Source organism: Macaca thibetana, chromosome 19 (genome assembly GCF_024542745.1).
Source record: "Macaca thibetana thibetana isolate TM-01 chromosome 19, ASM2454274v1, whole genome shotgun sequence".
NCBI classification, from domain to species: Eukaryota; Metazoa; Chordata; class Mammalia; order Primates; family Cercopithecidae; genus Macaca; species Macaca thibetana.
The window spans coordinates 18,399,484-18,413,152 of NC_065596.1; the positions used below are offsets into that span (position 1 = coordinate 18,399,484).

General features: G+C 47.4%; 3 protein-coding genes across 7 annotated transcripts in view; 2 read left to right on the forward strand and 1 right to left on the reverse strand.

Moving 5' to 3' along the window:
* MICOS13 (mitochondrial contact site and cristae organizing system subunit 13) overlaps positions 1–13,669 on the forward strand; it is a 201,706-nt gene that overhangs the window by 144,377 nt on the left and 43,660 nt on the right. The window lies entirely within an intron of this gene.
* The window catches only part of CATSPERD (cation channel sperm associated auxiliary subunit delta), a 61,050-nt gene that overhangs the window by 41,757 nt on the left and 5,624 nt on the right, over positions 1–13,669 (reverse strand). For all 3 annotated transcript variants that reach the window (XM_050770180.1, XM_050770179.1, XM_050770178.1), the window contains exons 3-6: positions 11,763–11,839; positions 8,493–8,565; positions 4,903–5,017; positions 2,319–2,386 (exon numbers count right to left, since the gene is read on the reverse strand). In XM_050770180.1, the coding sequence (XP_050626137.1) occupies positions 2,319–2,386; positions 4,903–5,017; positions 8,493–8,565; positions 11,763–11,839 (333 nt within the window). The remainder of the gene's footprint in view (positions 1–2,318; positions 2,387–4,902; positions 5,018–8,492; positions 8,566–11,762; positions 11,840–13,669) is intronic.
* The window catches only part of SAFB2 (scaffold attachment factor B2), a 170,836-nt gene that overhangs the window by 19,505 nt on the left and 137,662 nt on the right, over positions 1–13,669 (forward strand). The gene's annotated exons all lie outside the window — the stretch shown is intronic.

Genomic DNA, 13,669 nt, shown 5'->3' on the forward strand with positions numbered 1-13,669 from the left:
GGTGCCTGCCACTGCACCAGGCTAATTTTTTGTATTTTTAGTAAAGACAGGGTTTCACCGTGGTCTCGATCTCCTGACCTCGTGATCCGCCCGTCTTGGCCCCCCAAAGTGCTGGGATTACAGGCGTGAGCCACTGTGCCTGGCCAACCCCATCTCTTGTAAAAAAACCAAAAAACAAAAAAACAAAGTTAGGCCAGGCATGGTAGCTCACGTCTGTAATCCCAGCACTTTGGGAGCCCAAGGTGGACCAGGAGCTCGAGAGTTCGAGACCAGACTGACCAATTAAAAATACAAAATTAGCGGGGCATGGTGGTGCATGCCTATAACCCCAGCTACTCAGGAGGCTGAGGCAGGAGAATCCCTTGAATCCAGGAGGTGGAGGTTACGGTAAGCCAAGATCGTGCCATTGCACTCCAGCCTGGGCAACAAGAGGGAAACTCTGTTTCAAAAGAAAAAAAAATTAGCCAGGCCTAGTGGTGTGTGCCTGTAACTCCGGCTACTTGGGAGACTGAGGTGGGAGAATACCTTGAGCCCAGGAGTTCGAGACTGCAGTGAGCTATAATTGCAACACTGCACTCCAGCCTGGGGACAGAGCAAGACCTTGTCTCAAAAAAAAAAAAAAAAAAAAGTAGGGCCAGGCATGGTGGCTCAGGCTTGTAATCCCAGCACTTTGGGAGGCTGAGGCAGGTGGATCACTTGAGGCCAGGAGTTCGAGACCAGCCTGGCCAACATGGTGAAACTCCATCTCTACTAAAAATTAGCCGGGCGTGGTGGTGTGTACCTGTCTGTACTCCCAGCTACCCAGGAGGCTGAGCCAGGGGGATCACTGAAACCTGGGAGGCAGAGGTTGCAATGAGCTGAGATTGCACCACTGCACTCTACCCTGGGTGACAGTCATAGACTGTTTATGTTATTAGTAAGGCTTCCAGGCAACAGTAGGCTATTAGTAATTAAGTTTGTTTTTTGGTTTATTTTTGTTTTGAGACAAGTTCTGGCTCTATCGCCCCAGCTGAGTGCAGTGGCATGATCTCAGCTCACTATAACATGTGCCTCCTGGGCTCAAGCCATCCTCCCATCTCAGCTACCCGAGTAACTGGGACTATAGGTGCACACGACCACACCTAGCTATTTTTTTCTTTTTCTTTCTTTTTTTTTTTTTTTTATATTTTGAATAGAGACAAGGTCTCACCACGTTGCCCATGCTAGCCTCGAATTTGTGAGCTGGGATTACAGGTGCCTGCCACCACACCTGGCTAATTTTTTTGTATTTTTAGTAGAGATGGGGTTTCACTATGTTGGCCAGGCTGGTCTTGAACTACTGACCTTGTGATCTGCCTGCCTCAGCCTCCCAAAGTGCTGGGATTACAGGCGTGAGCCACCGAACCTGGCCAGTAATTAAGTTTTGGGGAAGTCGAAAGTTACCTGTGGATTTTCAACGGTGTGGGGTGGAGGGTGGTACCTCTGACCTCTACATTGTTCAAAGGTCAACTATAGATGGATGTATTTACTGTGTGTCAGCCAGTGGATCTGAAAACATCCCCAAAACCTTTTCCATCTCCCAGCCGTGCTCTGAGCCCATAGGAAATGACACTGACCAAGTTCTTGAGACCCAGTCTCAAGCCTTACACTGTCCTTATTTCTTTTTCTTTTTCTTTCTTTCTTTCTTTCTTTTTTTTGAGACAGAGTTTCACTCTTGTCACCCAGGCTGGAGTGCAATGGTGCGATCTCGGCTCACTGCAGCCTCCGCCTCCCAGGCTCAAGTGATTCTCCTGCCTCAGCCTCCCGAGTAGCTGGGATTATAGGCACACGCCACCCTGCCCGGCTAATTTTTTGTATTTTTAGTAGAGACGGGGTTTTGCCATGTTGGCCAGGCTGGTTTCAAACTCCTGGCCTCAGGTGATCCACCCACCTTGACCTCCCAAAGTGCTAGGATTACTACAGGCACGAGCCACCGTGCCCACGTCTTTTTTTTTTTTTTTCGACAGAGTCTCGCTTGTTGCCCAGGCTGAAGTGCAGTAGCGTAATCATGGCTCACTGCAGCCTCGATCTCCTGGGCTCAAGCAACCCTCCTGCCGTAGCTGGGACTGCAGGCACATGTCACCACACCAGGCTAATTATTTTATTTTTTGTAGAGATGGGGTTTCACTATGTTGCCCAGGCTGGTCTCAAACTCCTGGGCTTCAGCAATCCTCTTGCCCCGGCCTCCCAAAGTGCTGGGATTACAGGTGTGAGCCACCACGCCCAGCCTTTATTTCTACTCATGATTATTTGTGTTCAGAGGGGAGCAAAAAAATGAACAATTATACACTTATACTTACCACACAAAACAAACTTCCAGTATAACAACAATTATCACCAGAAACATGTGTAACTGGGTGTTTTATACCTGAAAAGAAAATATAATTTTGAAATGTTTATGATTTCCCTGAAGTTTGGAGAAAAGTTTATTTACTTATTTATTTGAGACAGAGTCTCCCTCTGTGGTCCAGGCTGTAGTGCAGTGGTGGCTCACTGCCACCTCCACCTCCCAGGTTCAAACAATTCTCCTGCCTCAACCTCCTGAGCTGGAATTACAGGTGCCCACCACCACGCCTGGCTAATTTTTGCATTTTTAGTAGAGACGGGGTTTCGCCATGTTGGCCAGGCTGGTCTCAAACTCCTGACTTTGAGTGATCCACCCGCCTCGGCCTCCCAAAGTACTGGGATTACAGGCATAAGACACCGCATCCAGCCTGGAGAAAAGTTCAGAACAGGGTTTCTCAACCTCAACACTACTGAAATTTGGGAACAGATGGTTCTCGCTTGTAAGGAGTTTCATATGCATTGTAGGATGCTTTTTAGCATCTATATATCTACCCACTTAATGCCAGTAGCACCTTCCTCTAGTCTTGACGCCAAAAACGTCATTGCCAAGTGTCCTCTGGGAGACAGAACTGTCCCCAGTTGGCCGGACTCGGTGGTTCACACGTATAATCCTAGCACTTTGGGAGGCAGAGGTAGGTGGATCTCCTGAGGTCGGGAGTTCAAGACCAGTCTGGCCAACATGGAGAAACCCCGTCTCTATTAAAAATACAAAATTAGGCCAGGTGCGGGGGCTCACGCCTGTAATCCCAGCACTTTGGGAGGCCGAGGCAGGCAGATCACGAGGTCAGGAGATCGAGACCATCCTGGCTAACACAGTGAAACTAAAATACAAAAATTAGCCGGGCGTGGTGGCGGGCGCCTATAGTCCTAGTTACTTGGGAGGCTGAGGCAGGAGAATGGCGTGAACCCGGGAGGCGGAGTTTGCAGTGAGCTGAGATCATGCCACTGCACTCCATCCAGTCTGGGCTACACAGCGAGACTTCATCTCAAAAAAAAAAAAAAAAACAATAAAACACAAATTAGCCAGGCACAGTGGCTCACGCCAATTATCCTGGCACTTTGGGAGGCCAAGGCGAGGGGATCATGAGGTCAGTAGATCGAGATCATCCTGGCCAACATGGTGGAACCCGATCTCTACTAAAAACATACAAAAATTAGCTGACGTGGTGGCACGTGCCCGTAGTCCCATCTACTAGGGAGGCTGAGGCAGGAGGATCGCTTGAACCCGGAAGGTGAAAGTTGCAGTGAACTGAGATTGTGCCACTGCACTCCAGCCTAGCGACAGAGCGAGACTCTGTCAAAAAAAAAAAAAAAAATTGGCCGGGCGTGATGGCACATGCCTGTAATCCCAGCTACTCGGGAGAGGGGGTGAGGCAGGAGAATTGCTTGAACCTGGGAGGCGGAGGTTGCGATGAGCCGAGATTGATCGATCGCACTCCAGCCTGGGCAACAACAGTGAAACTCTGTCTCAAAACAAACAAACAAACAAACAAAAAGTTAGCCAGGCATGGTGGTGGGTGCCTGTGACCTCAGCTACTCAGGAAGCTGAGGCAGGAGAATCGCTTGAACTCAGGAGGCGGAGGTTTCAGTGAGCCGAGACTGGGTCACTGTACTCCAGCCCGGGGGACCGAGTGAGACTCCATCTCCAAAAAAAGAAAAAGAAAAAGAAATTTTTTTGTAAAGATGGCATTCTGCTCTGTAGCCTAGGGTGGACTTGAACTCCTGGGCTCAAGCGATCCTCTTCTTTTCTAAAGCTAATATTTGCCTCATCTTCACTTTTCACATCTTCTTTCCTCCCGCATCAGGGTCCTCGTCCTTCTCCCTCTTCACAAAGCTCACCTTCTCTACCGTCCCCTACCCCTCATGTGAAGGGTGTGCGAGGGACAATGCTCATCACCCAGCTTGGTTACCAGACATCTACTGGTCATCCTCAGCTTTCCCTGGCCCTCCCACACCAATCCATCACCAAGAGCCGCTGATGTCTCTCGAATTTTTTTTTTTTTAGACAGAGTCTCACTCTGTCATCCAGGCTGGATGGAGTGCAGTGGCCCATTCTCAGCTCACTGCAACCTCCACCTCCTTGGCTCAAGGGATCTTCCTGCCTCGGCCTCCAGAGGAAGCTGGGATTACAGGCACATACCACCATGCCCAGCTAATTTTTGTATTTTTAGTAGAGACCGGGTTTCACCATGTTGGTCAGGCTGGTCTTGAACTCCTGACCTCAACGATCCGCCTGCCGCAGACTCCCAAATTAATGGGATCACAGGCGTGAGCTACCACACCTGGCCAATGCCTCTTGTTGGTTTCAATCAGTCCAAGCACCTTTTGTGGCTTATGACTACAATGCACAATGGGAACACTAGGTTCCCAGTCTATGGATGGGGCCCCAGGCCAATTTTTATTTTGATTGGAAAGGACAAAGTTATGTCCTGAGGCTGACATCCGAGTAGGAGCATCACTTATACTTCCAACACTAATACCCTCTTGTCTCATGTTGGCTACACTCAAACAAAATTTAAAAATACAAAATGTACATACCTAAAGACAAGTTCCAAGAATTGCTTTCATAATCATAAGTATAGACTTTATGATTCACTACTAACAGCAACAATGAACCAGTAAAATGTGCTGATGTCACTTCTGGAACGCCGACCTGAAAGTTATCATATGAATGATATCAATGAGACCATCTTTTCAAACACTGATTCAGAAATCCAGACTTCTAGACATGCATTAAAAAAAAAAAAAATTTATGGACAGGCGCGGTGGCTCTTGCGTGTAATCCCAGCACTTTGGGAGGCCAAGGCAGGTAGATCACCTGAGGTAAGGAGTTCGAGACCAGCCTAGCCAACAGAGTGAAACCCTGTCTCCACTAAACATACAAAAATTAGCCAGGTGTGGCATCAGGTGCCTGTAATCCTAGCTACTCGAGAGGCTAAGGCAGGAGAATCGCTTGATCCCAAGAGGCAGAGGTTGCAGTGAGCCGAGATCGGCTCACTCCAGCCTGGTGACAAGAGCAAAACTCCGAGAAAGAAAGAAAGAGAGAAAGAGAGAAAGAGAGAGAGAGAGAGAGAGAAGAAAGAAGGAGGCGAGGTGCGGTGGCTCACCCCTGTAATCCCAGCATTTTGGGAGGCCAAAGCAGGTGAATCAGCAGAGGTCAGGATTTCAAGACCAGCCTGGCCAACATGGTAAAACCCTGTCTTCACTAAAAATACAAAAATTAGCTGAGTATGGTGGCAGGTGCCTGTAGTCCCAGCTACTCGGGAGGCTGAGGCAGGAGAATCGCTTGATCCCGGGAGGCGGAGGTTGCAGTGAGCCGAGATCACACCATTGCACTACAGCTTGGGCAACAAGAGTGAAACTCCATCTTGAAAACAAAAAGAAAAAGAAAGAAAAGAAAAAAACATTTATGGCCGGGCGTGGTAGTTCACGCCTGTAATCTCAACACTTTGGGAAGCCAAGGCAGGCGGATCACTCAAGGTTGAGTTCAATACCAGCCAGCCAACATAACAAAACCCCGTCTCTACTAAAAATACAAAAAAATTAGCCAGGTGTGGTGGCAGGTGCCTGTAATCCCAGCTACTCGGGAGGCTGAGGCATGAGAATCGCTTGAACCTAGGAGGCAGAGGTGGCAGTGAGCCGAGATCGCACCACTGCACTCCGGCCTGGGTGACAGAGGCTTGGTCTCAAAAAGCAAAAACAAAACAAAACAAAACAAAACAAAAACAACACAAAAAAACCACACCATTTTCCATCCTGGCTGACATGGTGAAACCCTGTCTCTACTAAAAATACAAAAAGTTAGCCGGGTGAAACCCCGTCTCTACTGAAAATACAAAAAGTGGTGGCGGTACCTGTAGTCCCAGCTGCTCGGGAGGCTGAGGCAGGAGAATGGCGTGAACCCAGGAGGTGGAGGTTGCAGTGAGCTGAGATCGCGCCACTGCACTCCAGCCTGGGCCACAGAGCGAGACTCCATCTCAAACAAAACAAAACAAAAACACCACTTATGCCAGCAATAGTTGGTTGGTTCTCAGATACTGGGAACTGTGTATCTTGGGGCCAGCTAGAACCCAGTTGAAGCTGGTCTTGGATGCCCTCAGATGCCTCAATTCATTCCATCTCCTCTTCCTTTATAAAAATCTTCCCTGAAGCTGGGCGTGGTGGCTCATGCCTGTAATCCTAGCACCCTGGGAGAACAAGGCAGATCACCTGAGGTCAGGAGTTTGAGACCAGCCTGGCCAACATAGTGAAACTCCGTCTCTACTAAAAAATACAAAAATTAGCCGGCCGTGGTGGCTAATTTTTGGGGTAATTCCAGCTACTCGGGAGGCTGAGGCAGGAGAATTGCTTGAACCCAGGAGACAGAGGTTGCAATGAGCTGAGATCGCGCCACTGCACTCCAGCTTGGGTGACAGAGGGAGACTCCATCTCAAAAAACAAAAACCACAAAATCAAACAAACACACAAACAAAACAAAACCTTCTTGGAGGACAAAGCCTAAAGTATAAATGATGAATGACTAGCGTTAACTGTTAAGTGTTGCTTTTAGGAGAAATATTGGTATGTCGATAATTGACAAACCTTTATTTTTATTTATTTATTTTGAGACAGAGTCTCGCTCTGCCACTCAAGCTGGAGTGCAGTGACACAATCATAGCTCACTGCAACCTCCAGCTCCTGGCTCAAGCAATCTTCCCAACTCAACCTCCTGAGTTGCAGGAACAGCAGACATGCACCACCACACCAGCATACCCGGCCAATTTTTAAAAATTTCTTATAGACTTGGAGTTTCGTCATGTTGCCCTGGCTAGTCTTAAACTCCTGGGCTCAAGCAATCTGCCCACCTCAGCCTCTCAAAGTGCTGGGGTTACAGGCTTGAACCACCACGTCCAGCCCAAAACCTTATTTAGCATAGGTGTCGATGGTATAATTTCTCAAACATTCACTAAGGGTGTGGTTTTCCTGCTTTGATTTAGGACAATTTGGGGGGCTCTTATTTTTTTTCCGTAGAGACACAGGTCTCCTTATGTTGCCCAAGCTGGTCTTGAACTCCTGGACTCAAATGATCCTCCTGTCTTGGCTAATCAATGTATGGGGATTACAGGCATGAGCCACTGTGCCTGACTGAGGGAAGTCTTGAAATTACTGCATGTAAAGTAAGATACCATCCCACCTATCTATTTTTTATTTATTTATTTTATTATTGTTATTTTTTAAGACAGAGTCTCCCTCTGTCGCTCAGGCTGGAATGCAGTGTCTCAATCTCGGGCCACTACAACCTCCACCTCCTGGGTTTGAGCGATTCTCCTGCCTCAGCCTCCCAAGTAGCTGGGACTACAGGCCCGTGCCACCATGCCCAGCTAATTTTTGTATTTTTAGTAGAGACGGGGTTTCACCATGCTGGCCAGGATGGTCTCAATCTCTTGACCTCGTGATCTGCCCGCCTCAGCCTCTCAAAGTGCTGGGATTACGGGCATGAGCCACTGTACCTGACCAAGGGAAGTCTTGAAATTACTGCCTGTAAAGTAAGATACCATCCCACCTATCTATTTATAATATCACCAATGTAAGGAAGACCACCTACATCGACTCTTTTTTCTTTTCCAGGAATAAAAAGTCTATTTTGGTAGTAGAGGCAGAATAAAACCAGCCCTTCTTTTTTTTTTTTTTTTTTTTTTTGAGACAAGAATTTCACTGTTTTTGCCCAGGCTGGAGTGCAATGGCGCGATCTCGGCTCACCGCAACCTCCGCCTGCCCAGTTCAAGCGATTCTCCTGCCTCAGCCTCCCGAGTAGCTGGGATTACAGGCATGTGCCACCACCCCGGCTAATTTTGTATTTTTAGTAGAGACGGCGTTTCTCCATGTCGGTCAGGCTGGTCTTGAACTCCCGACCTCAGGTGATCCACCTGCCTCGGCCTCCCAAAGTGCTGGGATTACAGGCGTGAGCCACCGCGCCCGGCAACCAGCCCTCTTTAGGCTTAGAAATTGCCCTTAACGTCTTTAAGAGGAACATTGTAAAATAAACCTCTAAACTAACAAGAACAGACTACTCTGATATTTCTGATCTGTATTTTCCCCTGAGTATTACTTATACTAGCATCCTTCAGATCGTTCCGTAAAATAACTACCTGCATTGATGTAGGGATGGTAAATGGAAGGAGACTAGTCTCAAAGTTATCTGTTGTGAAAAAAACTTGTTTTCTGAAATAAATAATGAATGAGTTAAATTAGGATAATGTCACGCAAGGAAAGAAAAAAGACAATAGAAGTACTCTAAAATGTTTCCACTCAAACAAAATTTGTATTGTAACCAGGAGTCATTTAGATATAATTTGCTTATTTTGCATAAATAAACCTCTGTTGTCCAGGTATTTGACTTCCAGAAATAATAGAAATAATAGTTTAAATGTGTGAACACATCAAACATAAAACTATATAAAATGTACATTGAGTGACAGGATGGACTTCGGTTTTATAATTTATATGGCTCTAATTCCACTAAAGTAAATAGTTTTAGATCAGGAATGTATATATAAGAAAGAAACAATTTGTTCCTTCATATAGGAAACTTTTAAATAGGAAAACATCCATGAACATGGTATATCATTTCATTATCCAGATCTCTTCCCCAAACTCCCCAATAAATTTTATGGTTCTCAACAGATAAGAATTACTGAGTTGGCCAGGTGCGGTGGCTCATGCCTGTAATCCTAGCACTTTGGAAGCCAAGGCAGGCAGATCATCTGAGGTTAGAGGAGTTCAAGATCAGCCTGGCCAACATGCTGAAACCCCATCTCTACTAAAAACACACACAAAAATTAGCCAGGTGTGGTGGCGCACACCTGTAATCCCAGCTACTCAGGAGGCTGAGGCAGGAGAATTGCTTGAACCTGGGAGGCAGGGGTTGCAGTGAGCCAAGATCATGCCACTGCACTCTGGCCTGGGCGACAAGAGCAAAACCCTGTCTCAAAAAAAAAAAAAAGAAAAAGAATTACTGAGTTAATTCCTATTCCTTTTAAAGTCTTTGTTGCCCTCATGAATGGTATTTTTCATAATAGCCTTTAAAAAAAAAAAAAGAGAGGCCAGGCCCGGTGGCTCAAGCCTGTAATCCCAGCACTTTGGGAGGCCAAGACAGGCGGATCACGAAGTCAGGAGATCAAGACCATCCTGGCTAACACGGTGAAACCCCGTCTCTACTAAAAAAATACAAAAAACTAGCCGGGCAAGGTGGCGGGCGTCTGTAGTCCCAGCTACTCAGGTGGCTGAGGCAGGAGAATGGCGTGAACCCAGGAGGCGGAGCTTGCAGTGAGCTGAGATCCGACCACTGCACTCCAGCCTGGGTGACAGAGTGAGACTCCGTCTCAAAAAAAAAAAAAAAGAGAGAAAGAGAGAGAGAGAGAGAGGCATGGCTGGGTGCGGTGGCTCATGCCTGTAATTCCAGCACTTTGGGAGGCCCAGGTGGGTGGATCACCTGAGGTCAGGAGTTTGAGACCAACCTGGCCAGCATGGTAAAAACCCTGTCTTTAGGCCGGGCGCGGTGGCTCACGCCTGTAATCCCTGCACTTTGGGAGGCCGAGGAGGGCGGATCACGAGGTCAGTAGATCGAGACCATCCTGGCTAACACGGTGAAACCCCGTCTCTACTAAAATACAAAAAATTAGCCGGGCGCCGTGGCGGGCGCCTGTAGTCCCAGCTACTCCGGAGGCTGAGGCAGGAGAATGGCGCGAACCCGGGAGGCGGAGCTTGCAGTGAGCCGAGATGGTGCCACTGCACTCCAGCCTGGGCGACAGAGTGAAGACTCCGCCTCAAAAAAAAAAAAAACCCTGTCTTTACTAAAAATACAAAAATTAGCCGGGCGTGGTGGTACACACCTGTAGTCCCAGCTACTTAGGAGGCTGAGGCAGGAGAATCGCTGGAAACCAGGAGGTGGAGGTTGCAGTGAGCCGACATTGCGCTACTGCACTGCAGCCTGGGCAACAAAACAAGATTCCATCTCGGGGAAAAAAAAAAAAAAAAAGAAAGAAAGAGAGAGAGAGAGAGAGATGGGTCTTACTATGTTATCCAGGCTGGTTTTGAACTCGTGGGCTCAAGGAATCCTCCTGCCTCAGCCTCCCAGCCATAATTACGTTTTATTATTGTAATTATAAAATTATATATATAATTATATTTATATATATAATCCTATGATTTGTAAAAGAGCTGTTGATGACAGAGACGGTCTCTGTCCTCCAGACGGGATACAATGGTGTGTTCATGGCTTACTGCACCCTCGAACTCCTGTGCTCAAGTCAACCTTCCACCTCGGCCTCCCAAGTAGCTGGGACTACAGGTGCACACTGCCAACCCCAGATAATTTTCTTTTTCTTTCTTTTTTTTTTTTTGAGACAGAGTCTCACTCTGTCGCCAGGCTGGAGCGCAGTGGTGCGATCTCAGCTCACTGCAACCTCCAACTCCCAGGTTCAAGTGATTCTCCTGCCTCAGCCTCTCAAGTAGCTGGGACTATGGGCGGGTGCCACCACGCCCAGCTAATTTTTGTATTTTTAGTAGAGAAGATGTTTCACCATATTGGTCGGGCTGGTCTCGATCTCTTGACCTCGTGATCCCCGCACTTTGGCCTCCCAAAGTGGTGGGATCACAGAGGTGAGCCACCGTGCCCAGCCCACCCCAGCTAATTTTCTGTATTTATTTATTTCATTTTTTTTGGTAGACACTGGGATCTTGCTATATTCCCAGGCTGGTCTTGAATCCCTAGCTTCCAGCGATCCTCCAGTGATCCTCCTGCCTTGGCCTCCCAAAGTGCTAGTACTATAGGCATGAGTCACTGCACCTGGCCTCCGGTCCCCTTTTTGATGCTGCCAGACTGATGTCTTGAATACAAACAGGAGTCATGCAGCCCCACATCCTCCACTGCCCTCAGGGTGAGGGTGAGCATCTTGGCATGGTGGACATACCTGGTTTCCTAACCTGCTACCCTTACGAACTCACGTGCATGCTGGGCATGGTGTTTTCATTCCTTTGAATGCTCTGCTCTAAGCCCATACACATCTGGCTGCTCCCACCATCCCAGTGAACTCCTATTCATCCTTCAAAACCCAGTTTTGTCATCGACTCCCCAGTGAAAATTTCCTAGGCATTTTTTCCTGAGGCATCCTAACAGTGCTTATACCAAGCATCTTTGACAGGTGGTACCACACTATACTGCAGTTCTTTTATTTCCTGGCCGATCTCTTCATCTCCCTTCCTCCAATTCCAGCCCCTGACTATGGACTCCCTACAGGCCAGCACCTAGCAACACATGGCAGAGCCGTCTTCTTTAATGTTTGTTGAATGAATGAATGAGGACAAATCTAAAGATTTAATTTAAAAGGAAGGTAACGGTACATAAAATTGCCGCTTACCCTAGATACAGTGCTATATTATTCTTGCAAGGATGTTTAATCAAGCGTGTTGTTGTAGATCGAAAATACAAGTGGTCCTAGAGAGATAATCACAAAATCTTAATAATATCAATAACCATAAATGGCTGGTAGAAATAATTTTTTTTTTTTTTTTTTTTGAGACGGAGTCTTGCTCTGTCACCCAGGCTGGAGTGCAGTGGCCGGATCTCAGCTCACTGCAAGCTCCGCCTCCCGGGTTTACGCCATTCTCCTGCCTCAGCCTCCCGAGTAGCTGGGACTACAGGCGCCTGCCACCTTGCCCGGCTATTTTTTTGTATTTTTTTTAGTAGAGACGGGGTTTCACCGTGTTAGCCGGGATCGTCTCTCGATCTCCTGACCTCGTGATCCGCCCATCTCGGCCTCCCAAAGTGCTGGGATTACAGGCTTGAACCACCGCGCCCGGCCGGTAGAAATAATTTTTAATACACACCATTATCAACATAAAGGGTGAAATCTGAATTAGGTAGGTGGATTGTACCAATGTCATTTTCCTGCTTTGACCTTGTACTATGATCATGTCAGATGTGACTGCTGGGGGAAGCTGGCGGAAGGGTTTGGGACTTCCCTGTACTGTTTTTGCAACTTGCTGCAAATATGTAATTATGTCCAAATAAACAGTTTTTTTAAATTCACAGGGTGGGCCAGGTGCGGTGGCTCATATCTGTAATCCCAATACTTTGGGAGGCTGAGGTAGGAGGATTCCTTGAGGCCAGGAGTTTGAGACCAGCCTGAGCAGCTTAACAAGCTTAACAAGACCACATCTCTGGCCGGGTGCGGTGGCTCAAGCCTGTAATCCCAGCACTTTGGGAGGCCGAGACGGGCGGATCACGAGGTCAGGAGATCGAGACCATCCTGGCTAACACGGTGAAACCCCGTCTCTACTAAAAAATACAAAAAACTAGCCGGGCGAGGTGGCGGGCGCCTGTAGTCCCAGTTACTCGGGAGGCTGAGGCAGGAGAATGGCGTAAACCCAGGAGGCGGAGCTTGCAGTGAGCTGAGATCCGGCCACTGCACTCCAGCCCGGGCGACAGAGCCAGACTCCATCTCAAAAAAAAAAAAAAAAAAAAAAACAAGACCACATCTCTATAAAAAATATAAAAATTAGCTGGGCATGGTAGTGCATGCCTGTAGTCCCAACTACTGGGGAGCCTGAGGCAGGAGGATGGCTTGTGCCCAGTTGTAGGCTGCAGTGAGCTATGATCTCAGCACTGCACTACAGCCTAGGCAACAAAGAGAGACCTGTCTCTAAAAGAAATGATAATTTAAAAATTAAAAAATTTCAGGCCAACTGCAGGGGCTCACCCCTGTAATCCCAGCACTTTGGGGGACCGAGGCAGGTGGATCATGAGGTCAGAAGTTTGAGACCAGCAGGGCCAACAGGGTGAAACCCCATCTCTACTAAAAATACAAAAATTAGATGGATGTGGTGGTGCACGCCTGTAATCCCAGCTACTTGGGAGGCTGAAGCAGGAGAATCGCTTGAACCCGGAAGGTGAAGGTTGCAGTGAGCCGAGATTGCGCCACTGCACTCCACCCTGGGCGACACAGCAAAACTCCGTCTCGGAAAAAAATAAAAATAATTAATTAATTAACAGGATAATTATTCATATCACATCTCATACTTATACATGTTACTATTTGTTTACAGATGATTAGTTATTTGAAAGGCCAGAGAATGATAAATATTAACATGTTAGAAACCAGTCACTTGAAGATTGTTTCAAAATGCTGACACCATTTGTGAAATTACGCAGTTTTTTTTTTCTTTTCTTTTTTTTTTTTTTTCTGAGACAGAGTCTTGCTCTGTCACTCCAGGCTGGAGTGCAGTGGCGCAATCTTGGTTCACTGCAACCTCTGCCTCCTGGGTT